The 21949-nt window shown below is 37.0% G+C and overlaps 1 protein-coding gene across 6 annotated transcripts in view; it reads right to left on the bottom strand.

Annotated features, from left to right (window-relative positions):
- The window catches only part of GRM8 (glutamate metabotropic receptor 8), a 758955-nt gene that overhangs the window by 72673 nt on the left and 664333 nt on the right, over positions 1-21949 (bottom strand). For all 6 annotated transcript variants that reach the window (XM_053218132.1, XM_027075396.2, XM_027075397.2 and 3 more), the window contains one exon: positions 6627-7562. In XM_053218132.1, the coding sequence (XP_053074107.1) occupies positions 6627-7562 (936 nt within the window). The remainder of the gene's footprint in view (positions 1-6626; positions 7563-21949) is intronic.

Here is a 21949-nt window from a genome sequence, read left to right as displayed (position 1 = left end):
AGTCTTAATCAAATCTAGTAGTCTAGATTTTTAAACATATTAAGAAAGCTAAACCATTTTAATGAGATGAGTTAGCTGTAGGACTAAGTTCCCAGGTTGACTATCTAATTGTATAGTTGATTAAATTATTATAATTTGGGCATAGAAAATTCAAACCCTTTGCAAATTCGATTCCAATTAAAAAAAAAAAAATGAATGTGTAAATACCACAGTCTCACTAACAGCCAAATGTTTAAATTAAGTAGCCTGAGGCCTCACAGCATCCTCAGAGCCCAAAAAAGTAGGATCATGGAATCTAAGCAAGGTTCATTGAGCAAATATTTCTTTATGCTGTCAGATAAGATAGGCATCCCCAAAAGAATTGCCCTAAATGTGTAAGTTGGCAATTTTCTGCAGTGGTAATATGGAGCACAACCGGAAAAAAAGTAATAAGCCTGACTAAGGCAGCCTTCTCTAGGAGAGCCACTTAACAGGCTTGCCTACGCTGTGCCCTAGAATCTTCTTATTTCATTTTTTCCTTCTGTGTCTTCACAAGCATATCATTTTAACTGAGTGCATAAATGAGATTACATAAATGTTTTCTTTTCTGGTTGCTTTTCCTTTTCCCTTTTCTATTTGGTTTTCCCCTTCTGGAGTTGACTGCAACTCTGGTTTGGTATGCTAGTGTGGTATGACTCATCTCGTCTGGACACAATCTTCCACCATACCTGAAATAGGTATCACGATAATAGATGCCATGAAACCGCGGCATCTATTTGAAGCCTTCAAAGGCATCTGCTTCAAATGACAGTACATTGACTAGCAAAGAAAAAATCTATCCTGTTTCCACTTCCTTCCTGTCGAAGGAAATGAAGCAATGCTGAGAGACGGGTGTGGCTGGAGAACTACTCTGGTCTGATCTATTCCAAAAATCACTTCCATCGTCGTTAAGGTGATATTGACAGGGTTCTCAGGCTCTTCTTTTCTCATCTCAACTTTTCCCTACAGCAGTAATTTTATCATTCTTTTCAGAACTACCTTTCACAACTCTTGTTAGAGTTACTCACTTTTCAAATTTAACATATTTCAGCAATTGATTTCTGATGACACTTTCCAGTATTTCTGGCTAAATATAGGAAGTCAGTTACGCATTGCCGCAGGAACAATCCTCTCTTCCCATTCGCTGGGTCCTACAGATCTTGTTGCCTTCTTTAATTTACTTAATATGGATGATATACACCCTGGTGTAAATCTCTAATATTTTATAAATTTTTTTAACGTTTATTTATTTTTGAGACAGAGAGAGACAGAGCATGAACAGAAGAGGGTCAGAGAGAGAGGGAGACACAGAATCTGAAACAGGCTCCAGGCTCTGAGCGGTCAGCACAGAGCCCGACGCGGGGCTTGAACTCGCAGATCGCGAGATCGTGACCTGAGCCAAAGTCGGCCACTTAACCGACTGAGCCACCCAGGTGCCCCTCTAATATTTTAGAAAACACATTGAGTGGGGGTGCTGCACAGACATGGTCTAAAAGGCTGGAGAAATTGAGACAACTATCTGGATAAATACGAATGTATTCAGTCGTTAAACACATTTTTTTTTTGAGACTCTATGCTGGCCCAGTCTTCAACTGGGTGATGAGGATATAATGGTGAGCAAAACCAAATAAGATCCCTGTCCTCATAAATTATAGCCTAATAATAGTAACAGCCAACAAGGAATGAACTTATTACATGCTAAACACCTGTCATGACTCATATCATGTCATTATCAGCAAAACTACCCTGAGGTATCTATTAGTACCAAAAAACACACCATAATGAGACAAAAGAAGCATTTGTTTTTATTGAAGTCACCCATCTTCCTGCCTTTTCTAGAGGATATGAGCTCAAGTCTGCTTGAGTTCTAGAGTAGGGCTGGGTACAGATGGCAAGTGACCGCTTTATATTGCTTTCCATGTGAATTTGCATTCTCCAGGAGAATTTATTACAACCTTCGGAAGTATAGCCCTTGCCGACGTTTTCCCAGCCAATTTAGCAGAGTCAGGATTTGAACCCACATCCACCTTCTCCAGAGCTTAAGCTCTTCCTTACTCCCATTATCCATCTCTGTACCCCCATACTCTTCTGCCCTTCAACAGACAGATGCAGTAAAAGAATGAGGGAAGGATGATAAGACAAAAGTATTTGATTAATTGCACCAAATCCCATTTGTTCTCTGTATTCTAGACAGAACTAAGACAACTATAATAATTCCTTTTTGCCTTTCTCCCTACGTATTTAGCAGCCCTATTTCAGAATAAGTGATGACAACATTTTTTAAAAGAAATGCATATGGCCCATCATTAGAATGAGGAAACTTGTTTTCCTGAAAAAAAAAAGTTGTTGTAATGGGGATCACAATAAGATGAAGATATAAGATTCCCATTGTATCACAGTCTAATTGAAATCATAAATAAGCATTACAGTATTATATTAGATCGCTATTGTGCAAGGCACTCTGTGGACACATTGAGTAGGCATTCACCGAGAAGGTACTACATGAAAGCCTCTATGTTAAGAGACATATTCACTCAGATATACATTAAATGGATACTCTTTCCCCTCGGGAATTTTTCAAGGATGACACTTGCAGGTGAGAGGAAGAAATAAAAGAGTGGGAGAGTGCTGAGGGAGGAGTCTAAGACAATTCCCAGGTTTCTGACCTGAGCTACTGGACCATGATGCACCAAGGGAAGAAAGGTTGCTTTAGCATATGGGGGTTTTTGAAATTTTTGAGCTTTGCTTTCTTTTCTGCTTTGAGGGTGTTTTGTTTGTTTTCCACCCAATGATCTGGTTGAAGCACTGTGCTCTTTGCAGCTTGGCAATGTCATAACGCTTGTCTGATTACCTTGGCTTTATGAGTGCAATTAGAGATGGTAAAATACGTATTCAAGAGATTTCTGCCATCCTAACAGCCCCTCACCATCCCTGAGGATTCTTTTCCTGTCTGTTGCACTAATTCTATTTTATTATTTTTGTCTTTTCAGTACAATTATGAGAGTTTGCATGAGTCCATGACCATGCCTCAGTGTGTCAACCCTTCCTTCACACCACTTTTCTATAGGAAAAGAAAATTCCACTAGGAATTAGTGGAATGCAGCCATAGGTACAAATCTAATAAATGATGTCATTAATTTCTATTGGAAAAACATGATTCAACTTGATTTCAAAATCTGAAAAAAAAAGGTGGGGAAATTAAATGGTGTTTTATCATTGAATAAAGACTTACTTCACAGAGCTGTCTGTCTTTATGAATGCTAAAATGTACCTTTATAATTTGATTTTACCCAGGGGTTTTCCAAAACATCTGTCTAAATTATTCAACTAATTTTAGCTTTTATTCCTACTTCTGTTATAATTTCAGAGAGACCTGTATGGTTAGATGAGTTTTCTTTTGTAGATTACTCTAAGAAGCATAATTAAATGCATACCGAAAGAAATTCTGCTCTTCTGCGGTCTCCTGTGTTATGAATTCTATGTCACTGACATACAGTTACAGGATGCATAGCTCTCTTGTTTGCTTTCTCATCTCAGATCTGACTCCTCACCATCTTCCCCTGCCCTTGAGCCTCATCTTCTCCTGCCTTTGAGCCTGGCACCTTGCTCGTGCTGGCAGGCGTCAGGCAGGCATCGGCCAGGAGCCAGACTGAGCCTTACAAGGAAGGCTCAGGGAAGCGGACTGACACGGGCTCAATAATTAGCACAATACTGGACACAACGCTCAATAAGGATCTACTGAATTAATGGATGTGTGTATTGCCTGCTACAAACACTTCAAGTTGATAACGTGGGCTAATTGGCTGAGCATTAGAAATGAGAATGGAGGACTGACCAGCTCTTTGGTCCTCCAAGTCAATAACACTTATATAAAGCTTTTTTTTGTTTTAGAGATAGAGAATTTTATTCACTTTTAATATCGGTGTCAACTATTTTAGCAACGTGAAAAAGAAATCTTCTCGTGCATTTTGTGTACTGTTTTGAATAGTAAGGATATTTTGACAGAGAATAGCAAGCAGGTAGCAAATTTTATGTGAAGCCTTAGGATGACACATAATTGTATTCTATAAAATACCTCAGTAGCCAAATCTTAGCTTCTTACAGCTCTTGATGCAGAGCCTGTCTAAATTCAGTAGCTCCTAAGACTGACTAAATAATCTAAGGACATTACAATGCTCTGAAGATTCCCACAATTTGCGTTTCTTACTGAGTTCTTCAGTCTTTTCCACATTCCATTATATCATGAAAACAAAATAAATCCACTTAACACATTTTCTAATTTGTCTCACAATGTGCTTCTCTGACTTCCTTTGATTCCACAAAGCTAAGAAAGAAAAAAATGAATTGTGTCTAGCATTCAGTCAGACCTCTGTAGGCATGGAAATGTCTGTCCCTGAAAATATACACACAAACTCCAAGTCTCAGACACGTGTTCAGCGGCAATTAGGGCGCGGTGACACAGCCGTCTCTCCCCGCCCTCAGCGTATTCTCCTGCCCATTTTACCCTGAAATTCTTCCTTCCTCCGGCACTGCTGCTGAGGGACAGCCCCAGTTTAGCAGGATTCTAGTTTGGAGAGACAATGGTCACCTTTTTTCGAATACCTTAAGAATGCTTATTCGTATAATGCATGCTTGCACTGCTGTAATGATACTAATTGCTTAATGTCGTACCATGATTTTATTTATTCTAAAAGTTGAGGCACTTAAAGACTTATGCAAATAGACGTATCATCTTATTTGTATTTGCTCTACCCCCACTGCCCTTGAAAGTCACAATGTGAAAAGTAAGAGTAGAGGATCATTTATAAAATGTAAAGCAAGAGAGAGAAAAAGAAAAGGAAGTTAGATGTCAGAACTCAGGAGATTTTGTCTGGGTACGTATTCATTACCCAGAAAGCAAAATAAACTACTTATGGCCCCTTTTCAGATAAAACTGTATATTTAAAAAGGCAGTCCTAGGTTCAAATACAAATACAAGTACCACTTAATGTTATTAATAATTCACCTAATGCAGACATTTCCAGACTCTGAAGAATATTGTTTTGCCCTGACTAGTTCAACTAACTATATCAAAACAGACCCAACAGACCTTGAGAGATTTATTTTCCAGCTCATGCATTCTCTCCTAAGTCAAATTTACAAGTTTGATCCTAATAAATTCCTATCTACATATGTCAAAATATAATGTTTATTGGGTTTAGAGAGTCAAACTGCCTTACTTTATTTTCCTGCCATGTGCTTGGTCCTACATAAAATATTCATGGACTTCTATCAGACCATCTCACTCATGAAAGGTCACAGGTCTGGAACCCATGGTAAGTTTTTTCTATTCAGCAACAAGTTTGCTGAAGTACATTTTTTTTTTGTCCAAACATGGTTGAAAGCCACATTGATCTAGTAAGGGATGAATGCTCATACTAATGAGCTCTCTGTGCCCTTGTTGAGTACTTTTTCCTCTGAATTAGTTGGGATTTTAAGAGTCATGCATGACCTCACTTGGAATGTTAGAGACTAGGGAATGTAATTGCCCCCAGGATGCTTGATTTCCTCCTAACTTCTGATGACAGAGAGTGGAAGAATCTTTAAACCCTCATTCTGAGAGAATAACTTTTTCATATGCACATTAGGGCTGAAGGACTATTCATTCAGAAAGATAGCATTTGCCTTTGTTTTATAAAACAGCCTGTCTCCGTTAAACTACCGAAAGCTTGGAATTCATGTTTAACTTTAGTTCTCTGCTTTTCTGGACATAAACTACATGTATCCAGTTCAGCACGTATTCCCTTTCACATATAGATGTTCTTTACTTGCAGTGATTTATGTGAGAAAGGTTAATTGGAGATTCGTGGCAAAAGAAAATTATTTTAAGAGATTTAATTGATCTTCACCTTCTGAAAAATTAGAAACTGCTTTTTGTATAACTGCCCATTGCTATCTTTTTTTAAATCCTTCAACATCACCTTTCACATATGGAAAAGTGATAAGAATGGAGGCTGAAGGGAAGTAGCAAGATGGCACAGATCGAACTAAGACATTTCAGCTTTTTTTTTTTTGTAGTGGTTGTTGCTCTACTATAAGCTCTGCCTCCATAACTAAAACCATCATAAGTATTAAGGAATAGCTTTTTCCCAGAGTCACATTACAACCAGAAAAGGAGGCATTTGCCATGCAATGGGATATCTCTGGGATAGCTCATCCCTATGAATTATGTCTGACTTTCTTTTCTCCCATTCATTTTTAATTAACATTAGGAAAAAAAAAACAAAACAGTCATCTTAGTAGATAACAGACCTGGGAAGAGAAACCCAGAAAGTAATGTGAGATCTTTCAGTTTTCAGTTCTGCCAAGGTGGACACATGAAAGCATTCTTCATGGAAAATCAACCTTAGTCAACACATATTCAAAGTTAAGTGACCTTGAGGGATTTCATGATTATATATATATATATATATATATATATATATATATATATATATATATATGAATAAGAATAAAATAGACTGAATCATCTTAAGAGAATATAAGTAAGCCAAAAGAAAAGTGGGAAAGCATCCTAAAGAAAGAAGTTAAATCCAGAGAAGGGTTGGCATATGCATTCTTGTACTTACCTTTTCTGCAGACTGGGCTGTACCAAAAAAGATGGGAATGAAAGCTAACCAAATGATGCAGGTGGTATACATGGTAAATCCAATAGGTTTGGCTTCATTGAAAGTCTCTGGGACACCTCTCGTTTTAATGGCATACACAGTACAAGTGACCATCAAGAGGATACTGTACCCCAGTGAACAAATGAGCGAGAGATCAGAAATGTCACACTTGAGCACTCCCCTGGCATTCTCTGGGTCTAGAGTCCGCTGTTCTCCATAGTCAATGATGATGTGGGGGGGGTCCACAACAAACCAGACACACACTCCCAGGAGCTGGACGGAGATGAGGCTGAAAGTGATCACCAGCTGGGATGCTGGACTAATAAACTTGGGCGCTGTGACCGATTTCTTGCCCTGCTCAAATATTCGGTGGATTCTGTTGGTTTTGGTAAGAAGGGCTGCATAGCTGAAACACATGCCAAGTCCTAGAAAGATCCGGCGGAAGGAACATATGATTGTATCTGGTGCTGCAATCATTAAAAAGGTGATTGAATAACAGAGAAAAATCCCTGTTAGGAGCACATAGCTAAGTTCTCGTCCTGAAGCCCTTACAATAGGTGTGTCATTATAGCGGACAAAGGTCACGATCACAAAGGTGGTGGCGATGATTCCCAATATTGCAACGAACACAGGCACCACAGCCCAGGGAGAATGCCATTCTAGTTTGATGATGGGAATAAGCTGGCAGCCTGTGCGGTTGATGTTTGGTCTCTGATCCAAAGGGCAAAGTTCACAGGAGAGCTCATCCACCTGGTAGTTGTAACCTTCACAGCGCTCACAGTGCCAACAGCAAGGGACTCCTTTCACTGTTTTCTTCCTCTCCCCAGGCTTACAGGGCAGACTGCAGACAGACGCCGGGTGAGTGTGTTCTCTATTAGCCCACTGCATGTCTTCCACCTGTGGGGATAAAAAATTAATGAGCTTTCCATTTCCCCCCCCATTTATAATATCCTAATCCTAGCCACAGGTTTGTAATAAATCATTAAGTGCTGACAGCGCAAATACAGTTTACCATAATAAGAGCCCCATTTCTTTCCCCAATATTGACTTTTTGAAAGTGTTAAATGATTGGGTCCAATAAATCATTCATATCATCAACTTGATGAGTGTCATTAGTTTCCATTTACCTCCTCAATGTTGACCAATCTGACATTCGTAGAAAGATTTATTGGCCCAAACAGTTTTGAAACTCAAGGAAGAAAAGAAAGAAAGAAAGAAAGAAAGAAAGAAAGAAAGAAAGAAAGAAAGAAAGAAAGAAAGAAAGAAAGAAAGAGAAAGAAAGAAAGAAAGAAAGAAAGAAAGAAAGAAAGAAAGAAAGAAAGAAAGAAAGAAAGAGAGAAAAAGGGAAAGGAATAAAAAAGCCCCAATGGAAATAGGTTTTAGAGTTAATCACAAATATAAATGCCAGAGTCCCTGAAACACTGGCTTAGGATATAAACATACATATAAAAGAGTGATCCAAGGCTCTTCACCATATTTAGGGAAATTCAAATCACACTGTGTCAGTTTTGAAAGGAAATGGGAAAATTCACTACTTTAATCTCTGATAATCCTCATGTTCTCGTGGTGATAACTATATTAATGTTTTTGCCTCCATTTAAGCATGAAATAGACTTTTATTTCCCCCAGTTTTGCACTTCCACGCTGTGAAAAAGACCACGCTGAATGAGATAGCTTGATGGCAATGTTTCTAATCGAACAAAAGTAGTCTTATAAGTGGCTTAAAGCAGTGAAACTGGTATAAATGAGAAAGTCACCCTAAGGTGCTTAGTATCTACTCAGTCTTCAGGTTCCACCTTCCTCTTTTGGATTAAATCACAGAATACCTCTACTAAAATAAAATATTATTTTAAGGGTATTCTGCCAATCATTGACCTCTTCTTTGATTGTTTACTAAAGGCTCTGGACCCAGTTTCAACATGTATGGGGTAGGGAAGAGGAGGTTTCCCATACCACCAAGCAATCTTAGACCCCTGCCGGGCATCCTATAAGTTAACTCAATTCTGACACTAGCTATCGGGCAATAGCATCAGATCCCACAGGTTAAGGGCTCAGGCTGCAGGACTGCCCCCTCCACTTCAGATATCAGCTATAAGTCCAGGTTGTTACATGTGCAGATTCTGAAAGACCTATAGATTGAAGGTTCCAACAACACCGGCCTTGGGTTCAATTAGTGTTCCAGAGCAGCTCACAGAACTAGGACACACGTTACTTACTAGATTACCAGTTTATTATAAAAAGGATATACGTCAGGAACAGCCACATGGAAGAGATGCATAGCGGAAGGTGTGAAAAGGGCACAGAACTCCAATGCTTTCTGATTATGCCACTCCCCTCAAATCTCCACCTGTTCACCAACTTTTAAACTCTCTGAACTCCCACCTTTTGCGACTTGATGGAGACTTTATCACATAAGCATGATTAATTGAATTAGTGGCCATTGGCATCGATTCAACCTTTAGCCCCTCTCCCTTCCCAAAAGTCTGCGGTGGGACTGAAATTTCTAATCTCCTACTCACATGGTTGATTCCTCTAACCAGCCCCCAACTGTAGGTTATCTAGAGGGTTTCCAAAAGTCACCTCATTAACATAATTAAGACACCTTTATTGCTCTTATCACAGAAAATTCCAAAGGTTTTAGGAGTTTGTGTCAGGAATAAGGTCAAAGACCATATGTTTCTTATTATAAATCATAATACCACATTTACCTTATTAGAAACACAATCATTTTAGCAGGACACTAATAGTACAAACTGGAATTATAGATCATAGGAGAGAACTTCTTACGAAAAGTAGCTACTATAAATGGTAAGTTCTATGAACAGTGATTGACACACAATTCGCCCTCAAATATTTGCTGAATTTGTGAGAAAGGAAGGACAGTGTACAAAAGAAAACCAAAGGTCCCAAATGGCATCGTGTAGGTTAAAGCCCCAAGTCTTAAACTGGCGTTTACTACCTAGATCTAACTGCAGTTTCAACCTTCCCCAGTAATGTAGTCTTAAGCAGGTCAGTCAGGAATTTTCTGATGGATGATGCCAAGGAGTCTGCCAATGGGCCTTCTCCATTCCCCAAAGGAAGATGAGGTAATCTGAAAGATAAGACCTTCTCTTCCCCCTAAGGGAAGGTGACTTTGCCTGGAACAATCCTTTCTTTTCTTTTGCTTACAATTTTTGCCTGACCCTCCTTCTGATATAAATCTTCCATTTTGCACAACTCCTTGGAACACACCTCTACTTGCTAGATGAGATGCTGCCTGATTCATGAATCATTGAATAAAGCCAATGAAATCTTCTAATGTACTCATCTGAATTTTGTTTGTTAACAATAGGAAGCACACCACAGCAGACCCCGGAAGAAGAAGGGGTCAACTTGATAGTACTGGGACCCAGTAACAGAAGGTTGCTCAAAGAAGCACAGAAATGGGAGCCCAAAGAACATTTAAAAAACAAAACAAAACAATACACAACTTATTTTCCCCAAGACCAGCTCTATTAACAACCCAAAAGAAGAATTACCATATCCTATGGTGGTCTGGCTCCACAATGGCTCCTGATAATCTCACCTCCTAGAATTCGTGAACTCATGTATTTCCCCTCCAACTGTGAATAGGGTTGATTTATGTAAACAAAAGTACATACCAGAAATTATTACATGTGATATCTGAGACTATTCTGAGATTTCTGAGAATATTTCTGAAAAAATATTCTGGTTTCTGCCCTGCTGTCTCTTGGATCACTCACCCCAAGGGAAGAACCACAGTGTCATGAGAACTTCTCAAGAAGCCCAATATAAAGAACTCAGGCCACCTGCCGACAACCGGCACCAACTTGTCATGCATGTGAGGGAACCACCTACAAAACAACCTGTCTGGCTGCACTCAAGCCTTCAGATGACTGCAGCCCCAGATGATACCTTGACTGCAACCGCATGAGAAATACTGAGCCAGAAACACTCAGCTAATAAGCTGCTTCTGAATAGATACTGTGTAAGATAACAAATGTTTTACTGTCTTAGGGTGTTAAATTTTATAGTTATTTGTTACACAGCAATAGAAAACTAATACTACTCAAAATAAGCTTATCCTCCCATTCTGTGACCACCACCAGTGTAACGTTCTATTGAAATTCTACTCAGAAGGCAGTGACGCCTGTCATTTACCAAAAATATGCCCCAAACTGGCTCATTTTGGCAATATAATTTCATCACCTTATGGTTCCCTCTCTTTGGGAACATGCAACTGAGACTATTCTCATGAATAGATCTATCACTTAAGGATGTTTTCTTTTCTTGAATGTGGGGTGAATGATTGAGGATAGAGAGCTATAATCTCCAAGCTCAATACTTGCAGAGGTTGATTTATGTAAACAATAGTACATACCAGAAACGATTACATGTAATTTCTGAGATGAGGTCATAAACAGTATCTTGGCTTCTGCCTTACTTGAGGTGGAATAGAAAATTCATGCCTGTTTAATTTCAAATGTTCTCCTTTGAGAAAATAGTGGTACTTGATGTGTCATAAGGGCACTCAAAACCATTAGCTCTTAGCCTGTCTTTTCACCACAAAGGTAAAGCAATCTATCACAACCCAGCTAATTTTCTATTAGGTTTTAAAGATTTAGAAAAGCTATTTTATTTATGTATAGAATTCCATTAGGGAAGAAAAAAAAGTTAAATTGGAAACATACAGTGGTTTCTCTTGAAAATATTGAGAAAAATGAAATGCTCCACAGAATGGCAAAAGTATTGATTTTATACCCTAATGGACTCCTAAAAGATAATAAAATACTTTTGTGAAGGTTATATTTCAAAGCTAATTATTGTAAAGCCAAAATTGCATTTTGTTTGGGGTTTCTATAGACATATGAGGTTATTGGAAAAAAAAAGGGAGACAAATATCTCAAAAACATTAAACTTCAAGACTGGTAGAGACTTTAAAGGTCAGCTTTCTAACCACATGTATAATTCTTTAATTCTTAATACATTTCATTTTCCACAAGGAAATAAGACTTGTTAACAAAGAGATACACTTATATAAGATAAGCCTCAATACATAGGATAAATATTTATCATTATGAGCCAAATATTAAATTTTCCATGATCAATTTCTGTGTACTGAACGAATAGAAAATTATTTTTCATAAATAAAAAATAAAGTTATAAGATAATGGGAAATACTGCAATACTTTAAATAGTTAAGAATTTTAAGAAAAACACCCACAGTCAAACACTACATATGACTTTTGTTAATATATTAATTATATTTTTGTAATTATATATTATATTTATTTTATATAATTATATATTAATTATATTATATATCATAATTATAATATAATTAATATATAAAATACAATTATATATTAATTATATTTTTGTAAACGTGATACATACACATGACTCCATTTTCATCAAGGAATCTATTTATATATAACTGTACTGTATTTTGATGCCATAGTTGAGGTCTGGGAACCAACCAATACCTCAGGGAAGGATAAATAGCAAATAGTTGAATCATGATCTTATAAATACTTTAATATTTGAGATAAATAATTTATTTTGCATATGTTAAACAGTGATTAAAAACAATACTACTAATTTACTGAGAGTAAATTAAACAACCTCTAATTTTCACAGTGGTACTATAAAGCATAAATAAAGATCATTCAGCCCTTTTGCGCAACTTTATTAACAGATTATACCATCTTTCTTATGAGTGTCCATGCATTTTTAAAATTTGTCTTCCTTGTCTTTGACATTATTCTGATATTAGATTAGGGTTTCTTTCTAAAATATATAGTCTAACAAATGGATGATAGTTATATAGACAGACCTCCGGGGACAAAACCATAACCCATTCCTGTCTTGACAATGTTTACCAACAGTGATTCATTCTGTACGTTCCAAGCCAGTACATCTCATAGAATATGAGCCATCAACTGGTTTCTGCTGTCAAATCCAATTATTACTGCAGACAAATACACCAACAGCCAAAAACCCAAAACTTTCTGAGTGTGTTTCTTCTTCTTTTTTTAGAGAGAGATAAAGAGTGCAGGTAGGGTAGGGGCAGAGGAAGAGGGAGAGAGAGAATAATCTCAAGCAGGCTCCATGCTCAGCACAGAGCCTGCCACGGGGCTCTATCTCACGACTGTGAGATCGTGACCTGAGCTGAAATCAAGAGTCAGATGCTCAACTGACTGAGCTACCCAGGCACCCCTTGTGCTTCTATTTTTTAACCTTTAATCTTTTCAGACCAATCAACCTAGAGTAATTATTCATAAATTCTTTAAATAGACATTATTTTTCAGAACAATTTTCTTCTGTGTAGTTTTAGTATCTCTCGAAAAACAAAAAGACTATGTTTCCAAATTAAAGGCTCCATTATAAATAATAATTTCCAGTATTCATTATAAAATCCTTACTCAATATACCTCTATTATAGTATTTTCCCCATATTTTAAGTGGTATCTTCACTGATGTGATTACTATACATGTGGGAACATTTTAAATACTAACAGATAACTGATATAACCAGTCATACCATTCTGAATTACCTCTTTTCCTTTTGCTCTATACATAAGCACAGTATCGATAATCATTTTGGTGACTAGTTTGCCACCCCAGGATTCAAACACCCAACTCTTCATATGACTTTATGTCATATCTGCAAATATTTCCAGTGAAACTGGGCATTTTAAAAAAGCTTTAATTACTAATTTCCACATAATCTGTAGCTTTAACAAGTGCACTAATTAGCCTAAGTATTTAAAATGTCAAACTTTCGTGTATTTTGTGAATCATGATTCACATATGAGTGAATACATGTTCCATAGTTAACCTGATAATACAACTCAAAATAAAGTTTCTCAGTATATTGGTATATATATTAATACATGAGTATATATTGCTTCCTTAATATTCATCCATTTCCTTTGGGTCACACATAGCTTTCTACTCATTTTCAAAGTGGTGAGTACTATTAGGGTCCTTTGAAAATCTAATACTTACATGTGAGACGATCCCTATATTAAAGTGATGATTTTATATAATATTACATATCCATATAACTTTTAAAAATGCAGACTTCTCAGGGCACCTGGGTGGCTCAGTTGGTTAAGCAACGGACTTAGGCTCAGGTCATGGTCTTGTGGTTTGTGGATTTGAGCCCTGCGTCAGGCTCTGTGCTGATGGCTCAGATCCCGGAGCCTACTTTGGATTCTGTTTCTCCCTCTCTCTCTGCCCCTCCTCCGCTCATGATCTCTCTCTCTCTCTCAAAAATAAATAAACATTTAAAAATGCAGATTTATCCTATTTAGAAGGACAATTTAAAATAAAGTTCATAAAATTTTATCATCAAAAAAGTAAAATACTTCAGAATAAGCAAGTAAAGTGCAAATTTTTTTCACCAAAACCTATAAAATATCATTTTAAAAAATGAAAGAAGACCTAAATAAGTGAAAAGAAACCCCATGCTCATGGATAAGATGCTAAGACAGAAACATTCCCTAAACTTTAACTGACAGATCCAACATGATCTCTATCAAAATCCCATCTGGCCTCTGCAGAAATTGACAAGCTGATCCTAAAATCCATTCGGAAATGTCAGGGACCCAGAATAGACAAAGCAATCTTGACAGTGAAAAATAAAATTGGAGAATTCACACTTCCTGATTTTAAAACTTACTACCAAGCTATAGTAATCAAGACAGCATGATACTGGCATAAAGATGGACCAATCAATGAAATAAAATTAAGGACCCAGTAATAATGTCTCACATGTATGGGCAATTGATTGTTAACAAGGATGCCAAGAAAATTCAATGAGGAAAAATAGTCTTTTCAACAAAAGGTGCTGGGACAAGACATGATACCAAAACCTTAAGAAACAAAATAGAAATAGGTGAATTGGACTTTATCAATAGTAAGTCCTTTTGTGATTCAAAAGACGCATTTATGAGAGTGAAAACACAACCCACAGAGTGGGCAATATTATTTCCAAATTGTGTATCTGATAAGAACATATATATATATCATGAGATGAAATTTAAATTTTACTTTTTTTTTAAGGCATCTGAGTATATATTGAATTTTTTCAAATTCTTAAATTCCAGTTAGTTAACATGTAGTATAATATTTGTTTTAGGAGTAGAATTTAGTGATTCATGGGACACCAGGATGGCTCAGTCGGTTAAGCGTCTGACTTCAGCTCAGGTCGTGATCTCATGGTTCATGGGTTCGAGCCCTGTGTTGGGCTCTGTGCTGACAGTGTGGAGCCTGGAGCCTGCTTTGGAGTCTGTGTCTCCCTCTCTCTCTGCCTCACCCGCCTCTCACTCTGTCTCTGAGCTCTCAAAAATAAAGAAACATTAAAAAATAAAAAAAAAAAGAATTTAGTGATTCATCACTTACATGTAACACCCAGTACTCATCACAAGTGTCCTCTTTTTTTTTTTAATTTTTTTTTTAATGTTTATTTATTTTTGAGACAGAGAGAGACAGAGCATGAACGGGGGAGGGGCAGAGAGAGAGGGAGACACAGAATCGGAAGCAGGCTCCAGGCTCTCAGCCATCAGCCCAGAGCCCGACGCGGGGCTCCAACTCACGGACCGCGAGATCGTGACCTGAGCTGAAGTCGGACGCTTAACCGACTGAGCCACCCAGGCGCCCCACAAGTGTCCTCTTTAATACTTATCACCCATATATTTTTATAGACCACACACACACACACACACACACACACACACATATATATATATATATATATATATATTTTTTTTTTAAACTCTTAGAATTAAACAGTTAAAAGACAAATAATCCAAACAAAAATGAGTTAAAGAATTGAAGAGACATTTCTCCAAAGAAGATGTATGAATGGCCAATATGCATATGAAAAGTACCCAACATCATTAGTCATCAGGGAAATGCAAATACAACCAAAGGATCCACTAGGATGGTTATAATAAAAAGTGCAGACAGTATCAAGTGTTATTGAAGATGTGAAAAAATTAAAACCCTTTACATTGCTTATGGGAATTTAAAATGGTTCAGTTATTTTGGAAAACAGTTTGGCAGTTCCTTGAAAAGTTAAACATAGAGTTGCCATATGACCCAGCAATTCTACTTCTAAACAATTCCAATCCAAGAAAACTGAAGGCATATGTTCGCATAAAAATCTATAAAAGAATGTTCAGGGTAGCATTATTATAATAGCCAAAAAGCAGAAACAACCCAAATGTCCATAAACTGATGAATGGATAAACAAAATGTGCTATATCTATACAACCAAATATTAAAAATAAAAAAGGAATACAGTATTAAAAATAAATAAAAAGAATAAAGTACTAATATAGGCTATAAAATGGATGAACACTGAAAATATGTTAAGTGAGAAAAATTAATGACAAAGACCACCTATTGTATGATTTTACTTTATAGGAAATGTCCAGAAGAGGCAAATCCATAGACAGACAATAGACTGATGACTGCCAGGGGTTAAAGGGAGAAGGGAACAGAGTGAGTGCTCGAGGGTACAGAATTTCTTGGGTGGTGATGGAAGTGGCTAAAATTAGGTAGTGGTGATAGATGCACAACTCTGTGAATATACTGAAAAATACTGAATTATGCACTTTGAAAGGATACATTTCATAGCCTGTGAGTGATCTCGGTAAAGCTGTTATTTTTAAAAATATGCAAATTATTTAACTTGATACATTCAGGTACTATTAACGCGGGGTATTATTTGTTGCATAAAAAAACATGTTGCAGATTCACTCTGTTTAAGACACAGGTTCAATGTAGGGATCCAACAGTGACAAGGACATGGTCCCCGACCTCCAGAGACAGTGTAGGTAGGGAAAGAGATACACAAAGAGCAAGTCACAGCTCCATATGAGACTCCCTAAAAAGGGGTGAGGAAATGGTGCTGCTAGAAGAACATCCTGCAGGGTCAGAAAGAAAGAAAAAGGTCATTAAGACCCAGGGGCAAGAAGTCACATCAATCGGAGAAACTAAAGGTACAAAAAATGTCAGGCATGTAGATTAAAGCATGGGGTAGAGTGGCAAAGAAGATGTGAGATCATGAAGGACATGAGCCACCAAGAAGAGTTTGGATGCTATCTTACAGGTGGTCAAGGGATCCTTTGGAGGATTCTAACAAAGACAGGGGTAGTGAATTTCATTGTTTAGAAGAATCGTGGGCTGCAGAATGGAGGGAAGACTGATGGAGTCCAGGACTCGAGACAGACCAGTCACACTGAGGCTGCTGCAGAATTCCAGGTGACAGGTGGGGGCACACACCAGAGAATGCTAAGAATGACTCTCAAATTGGGTGTCTGGATGCCATATATGTATGTATATAATGCCATACAAATATAATATATATATATATGTATATATGCATATAATGTATATAACATATATACATTATATACATATATAGGTACATATACATATATATGATATATATAATGTGTATATACATTATATGCATTATGTATATATTATATACATATACATTATATATAGTATATACATATACATATATATTATGTATATAATGTATATAATGCCATACAAATATAATATATATATAAATATATATATACATATATATGTGTGTGTGTGTGTGTGTATATATATATATATATATATATATATATAATATTTATATGGCATTATATACATACATATATGGCATCCAGACACCCAATTTGAAAGTCATTCTTACTATTCACTGATATATATATATATATATATATATATTTATATATTTATATATTTATATTTATATGGCATTATATACATACATGTATTATATGGCATCCAGGCATCTAATTTAAGAGTCATTCTTAGCATTCGCTGACTCCCACCCCTCATGTCTAATCAATCACCAGCCACAGGGCCTTGCATGATCTTGCCCCTAACTCCCAGTTAATGACTGACCATTACGTATCAATCCTCCCGACTCCCCTATTACACATTCACACAGCATCTTGTAGTCTCCTTCAGTGGAAGCTTATAGTATGTAATTATGTATTTATTTGTTTGGTTTTCTTTTTATTTAAATAAGTGGTTTTATAAATGTTAGGTTATGTTCCTCAGAATTGCTTAAGGGGTTTACTTAAAATATGGATCCCCGGGCCCCAGTTCTTAAAGATTACAATTCAGTAAGTCTGGGAAGGAACCTCAGGTTGGGATTTTTAAAAGCCCTTCTTCCTGTGATTTTGACAGATGTAATTAGTAAACCATACTTTGCTAAGCAGTAATTTAAAATTTATTTTCCTCAGAAGAGTAAGAGCCAGGTCTGTTTTTCTACTGTTGCATCTCAGAGCCAATTGTGATGACTAACTCCCAATAGGTATGAAAAAATATATGTTGAGTGAAGGAAGAAGGAATGAAAGAATGAGCAGATGATGGTACCTTTCATTGAATGGGGGCATCCAAGGGAATGACTGGTTTTAAAAGGTAGATCATGACTTGGTTCTCTAGGAGCTCAAAATCCCAGTGAGGCTTCCAAGCCAAGAAACACACAAATCAGATGAACACTTGAGCTGTATTCATGAGTCAGGTTTGCAGGAGGTAAAGATTTCAAAGGCACAGTCATGTGCAAGGCAGTTGAGACCATGAATATTTATTAGTGAATTCTCATCCACAGAAACAGGGATAACGTGAAGGGAAGACGGCACAAAAGCAGCCCTGGAAAGAGCAACTTTTAAGGAGCAGACTCAGCAAGGTCAGTAAAGGAGGATGAAAACAACATGGCCAGATGGAAACTAGGTAAGAATATAGTCCAAGGTCCATGAAACCAAATAGATAATTTAACGAATGAAGACATGGTTAGTGATGTCCAAAGACACAAATTTCTTGAGGATAGGATTTGAAAAGGGAACGTCCCTAGTTACCTTCATGAGAGAAAATTCAGCTTTTGTGTGAAGTCTTCTCTTATCTACCCCATACCAGGCAGGTAGGTATGTTTCTCCCTTGTATTTCATTATAATTCATTATGTATTTTATCATAACTCTTTGAGATTATGTTGTGATTATCTGTTCATGTGTCCATTTCCCCACTAGACTGAGAGCACAATAATCTAAGGTCAGATATTTTTTTATCTCCTTTTAGTTTTAAGACCTAGTAGTCAATAGAAAGTCAATGTTTCATAATAAATAAATTGATTAATAAATAGAATGTACAATAAATACAGCTATGATTATAATTACTCTCCATTCAGTGTTTTGAATAGGCATGGCTTTAGGCAGTAGGCAGATGTGGGTAGTAAATTTATTCTTTCCTCAATCTGTGTGGTGTCTATTTCATCCATACCCCTAGAGAAGCTAATTTGGGGGAATTATGCACTCTGACACATACCTCACAGGCATATTGGAAAGATCTAATGAGTTAGTATCTGTGAAAGTGTTTTGTGAACAGAAAATGTAAAAGGCAGGTGGAGACCCCACATACATTTCAATTTAAGACTGAGAGGCAGCACTGGAAAAGGTCCTCATTCTCTACCTATAATTAAATATAGCTGCTCTGTCCAAAAATTATGTTAGCAGCAACAAACAAAAAGCCACCATATCTGGATTTCATCCAGATCTGCTATTTCTTGCTTTTATTTTCCCACAATCTCAACTCTTTTTTTAAGTTTATTTATTTATTTTGAGAGAAAGAGCACAACTGGGGAAGTGCAGAGAGAGAGAGAGAGAGAGAGAGACAGAATCCCAAGCAGGTTCTGTACTGTGAATGCAGAGCCTGATGGGTGGGTCTGGAACTCACAAACCCTGAAATCATGACCTGAGCCCAACTCAAGAGTCAGACACTTAACGGATTGAGCCACCTAGGCACCCCCCACCCACAATCTCAACTCTTAATGGCAGTTCCTGGTAACTGCCACATGAGATGCCTATCTTTCACCCATCTCTATGCAGAGAAAACCAGCCAGATGAGTGCTTTCTGTCCTGGGCTCTGAGCTTGGAGAGGATGGCATCTTTAAGTGTGCATGTTGGGGTGTGTGTTGTAGAATGAATGGTTTCAGGGAAGAGTATAGGAAGTCAGACCCACAATACTTTGGATGAATAAGATACACTAACCTTATGACAGAGTTTCACCCCTCCATAGTGCATGTGCAAATATACAGGTAGAATGTGGTATTTGTAGCAATAGTATTGAACGATTTTTTTTCTTAGTTTTAAATTTGTGATAAAAATTTTACTTTGAATTCTATGGTTTGATCATAAACCATAGACCTACAACTATGTGTTACTATGTTTATAATTATATTTTAGATGACCAGAATTAGTTTCAAATAATTTTCTTAGGTTTCTCTTCATATAGGATTAATTCACCTGAATGTTTACATAAGTGACTATTTGAACTCCTCAGATGATTTGGTATGTTAGTTCTTTTCTTAGTATTATTTAAAACTGTTCATACTATTAATTTAAAAGTTAGCAAGATCTTAAAATGTGACTTAGATGTCATATGTAGATAGCCACATTAAATACATTATGCCAATACTTTGTGATGACTAAATTCAATTAAGCAGATCCTTCATTGCCAATACTAAGTAGAAGTAAATACGATGAAAATCAGCTCAGGAATAAAACTCTCTATGGGCAATTTTGTAAACTTGAAGAATATTCCTTTAATTATTTACATTTCTTATTTTTCCTACACTAAGCTGATTATTAATGCATGCAGCAACTAAGATAATTTATTACAAAGCATTTTGCAATAGTTTGAACAATATAATAGATGTTCAGTACAAAACACTTCTCTATTTCCATCTTAGCCCATATCACTCAATGTATATTTAACTCAACCAATGGAAAGTTCCAGGAAGTAAATATCTTCAGAATGTGAAGGGTTTGAAGTGAATTATTTTCAGTGATACACCATTTCATGTTGCTAAGCAAAAGAAACACAAAAGTGATAATTATGAGGGGCACCTGGGTGGCTCAGTAGGTTGAGTATCCACCTCTTGATTTCAGCTCAGGTCATGATCCCAGGGTAGTGGTAGTGGGACTGAGCCCCGTGTTAGACTCTGCATTGAGCATGGAGCCTGCTTAAGATTCTCTCTCTCTCCCTCTCTCTCCCTCTGACCCTCCCCCCCACTTGCACTCTATAAAAAAAAAAGTGGTGGTGATGATGATGATGATGATGGTGACAATGATAGCTAACATTTATTGAGGATACTATGTGCCAGAACCATCCTAAGCAATTAAATGTTTAATGTTACGTATCCCATTTTGTTTAAGTTGTCACAGAGTGATAGGTAACTGGCCTCACCCACATTATAGTTATTAAATGATGGAGGGGGCCTGAAACCACACATTCAATCACAGCATTTTATTACCTCCACATTTATTACCTCCAAGGGCAGTGTTTGAAATAATAGTCCACGTGGAAGGAATATGGCACATAGACAGAAGAGGCCCTAGACAAGAAGAGGAGATGAATGAGCAAAACCAGGGCAGTCAGTTTACTGGAAATAGAAAAGAAAAGGTGAGTCTAAATCAGACTGAGAAAAAAGAGGCAAAAGTATTTGGTGATAATTTAAAGCATTTGTTCACACCATACCAATGCAAAGACCTTGGGATAAGATAAACCTTTGTTTTGGGGCACCTGGGCGGCTCAGTTGGCTGAACATCCAACTCTTGGTTTTGGCTCAGGTCATGATCTCACAAGTTCCTGAGTTTGAGGCCCAGGCCGAGGTCCATGCTGTCAGCATGGAGGCTGCTTGGGATGCTCTGTCTCCCTCTCTCTTTGCCCCTCCCCAACTCAAGTGTGCGCTCTCTCTCTCTCTCTCTCAAAAATAAACATTAAGAAAAGATAAACATGTGTCTCATGGTTTAACTATACTTAATCCTACTGAATCGTATCCCCTCAGAATCATTACAGTGAAACTCTATCTCCAGCTATTTCATTCCAAAGAAGAGCATCATAAAATTTATTTTATCAGTTTAGCATACTTTATTCAAACTACTTATACAGTACTCTTCCTGCCTGAAAGGTGCGTATAATATAGTCCATAAATATATGCAAAATTTGGTCATTTATTTGAATTAAAAACGGAAGACAACACTTAAAAACATTACTATTCCACATCGAATTCTTAGGGATTGCATGGCTCTTTCTATATTCTACCCTCATAGAGATAGACATGAAACTGCTAAACATCAACAAAAAAAGGCTCCTGCAGCCAGATAGAAATAGAGCTATCACAACTGAGACACAGTATAAAAATAAATGACTTCTGAAAAATGGAGAGAACCTGATGTTGCCTTTC

The sequence above is a fragment of the Acinonyx jubatus genome, chromosome A2 (genome assembly GCF_027475565.1).
Source record: "Acinonyx jubatus isolate Ajub_Pintada_27869175 chromosome A2, VMU_Ajub_asm_v1.0, whole genome shotgun sequence".
NCBI lineage: Eukaryota > Metazoa > Chordata > Mammalia > Carnivora > Felidae > Acinonyx > Acinonyx jubatus.
This window is presented reverse-complemented; position numbering and strand designations above follow the sequence as displayed.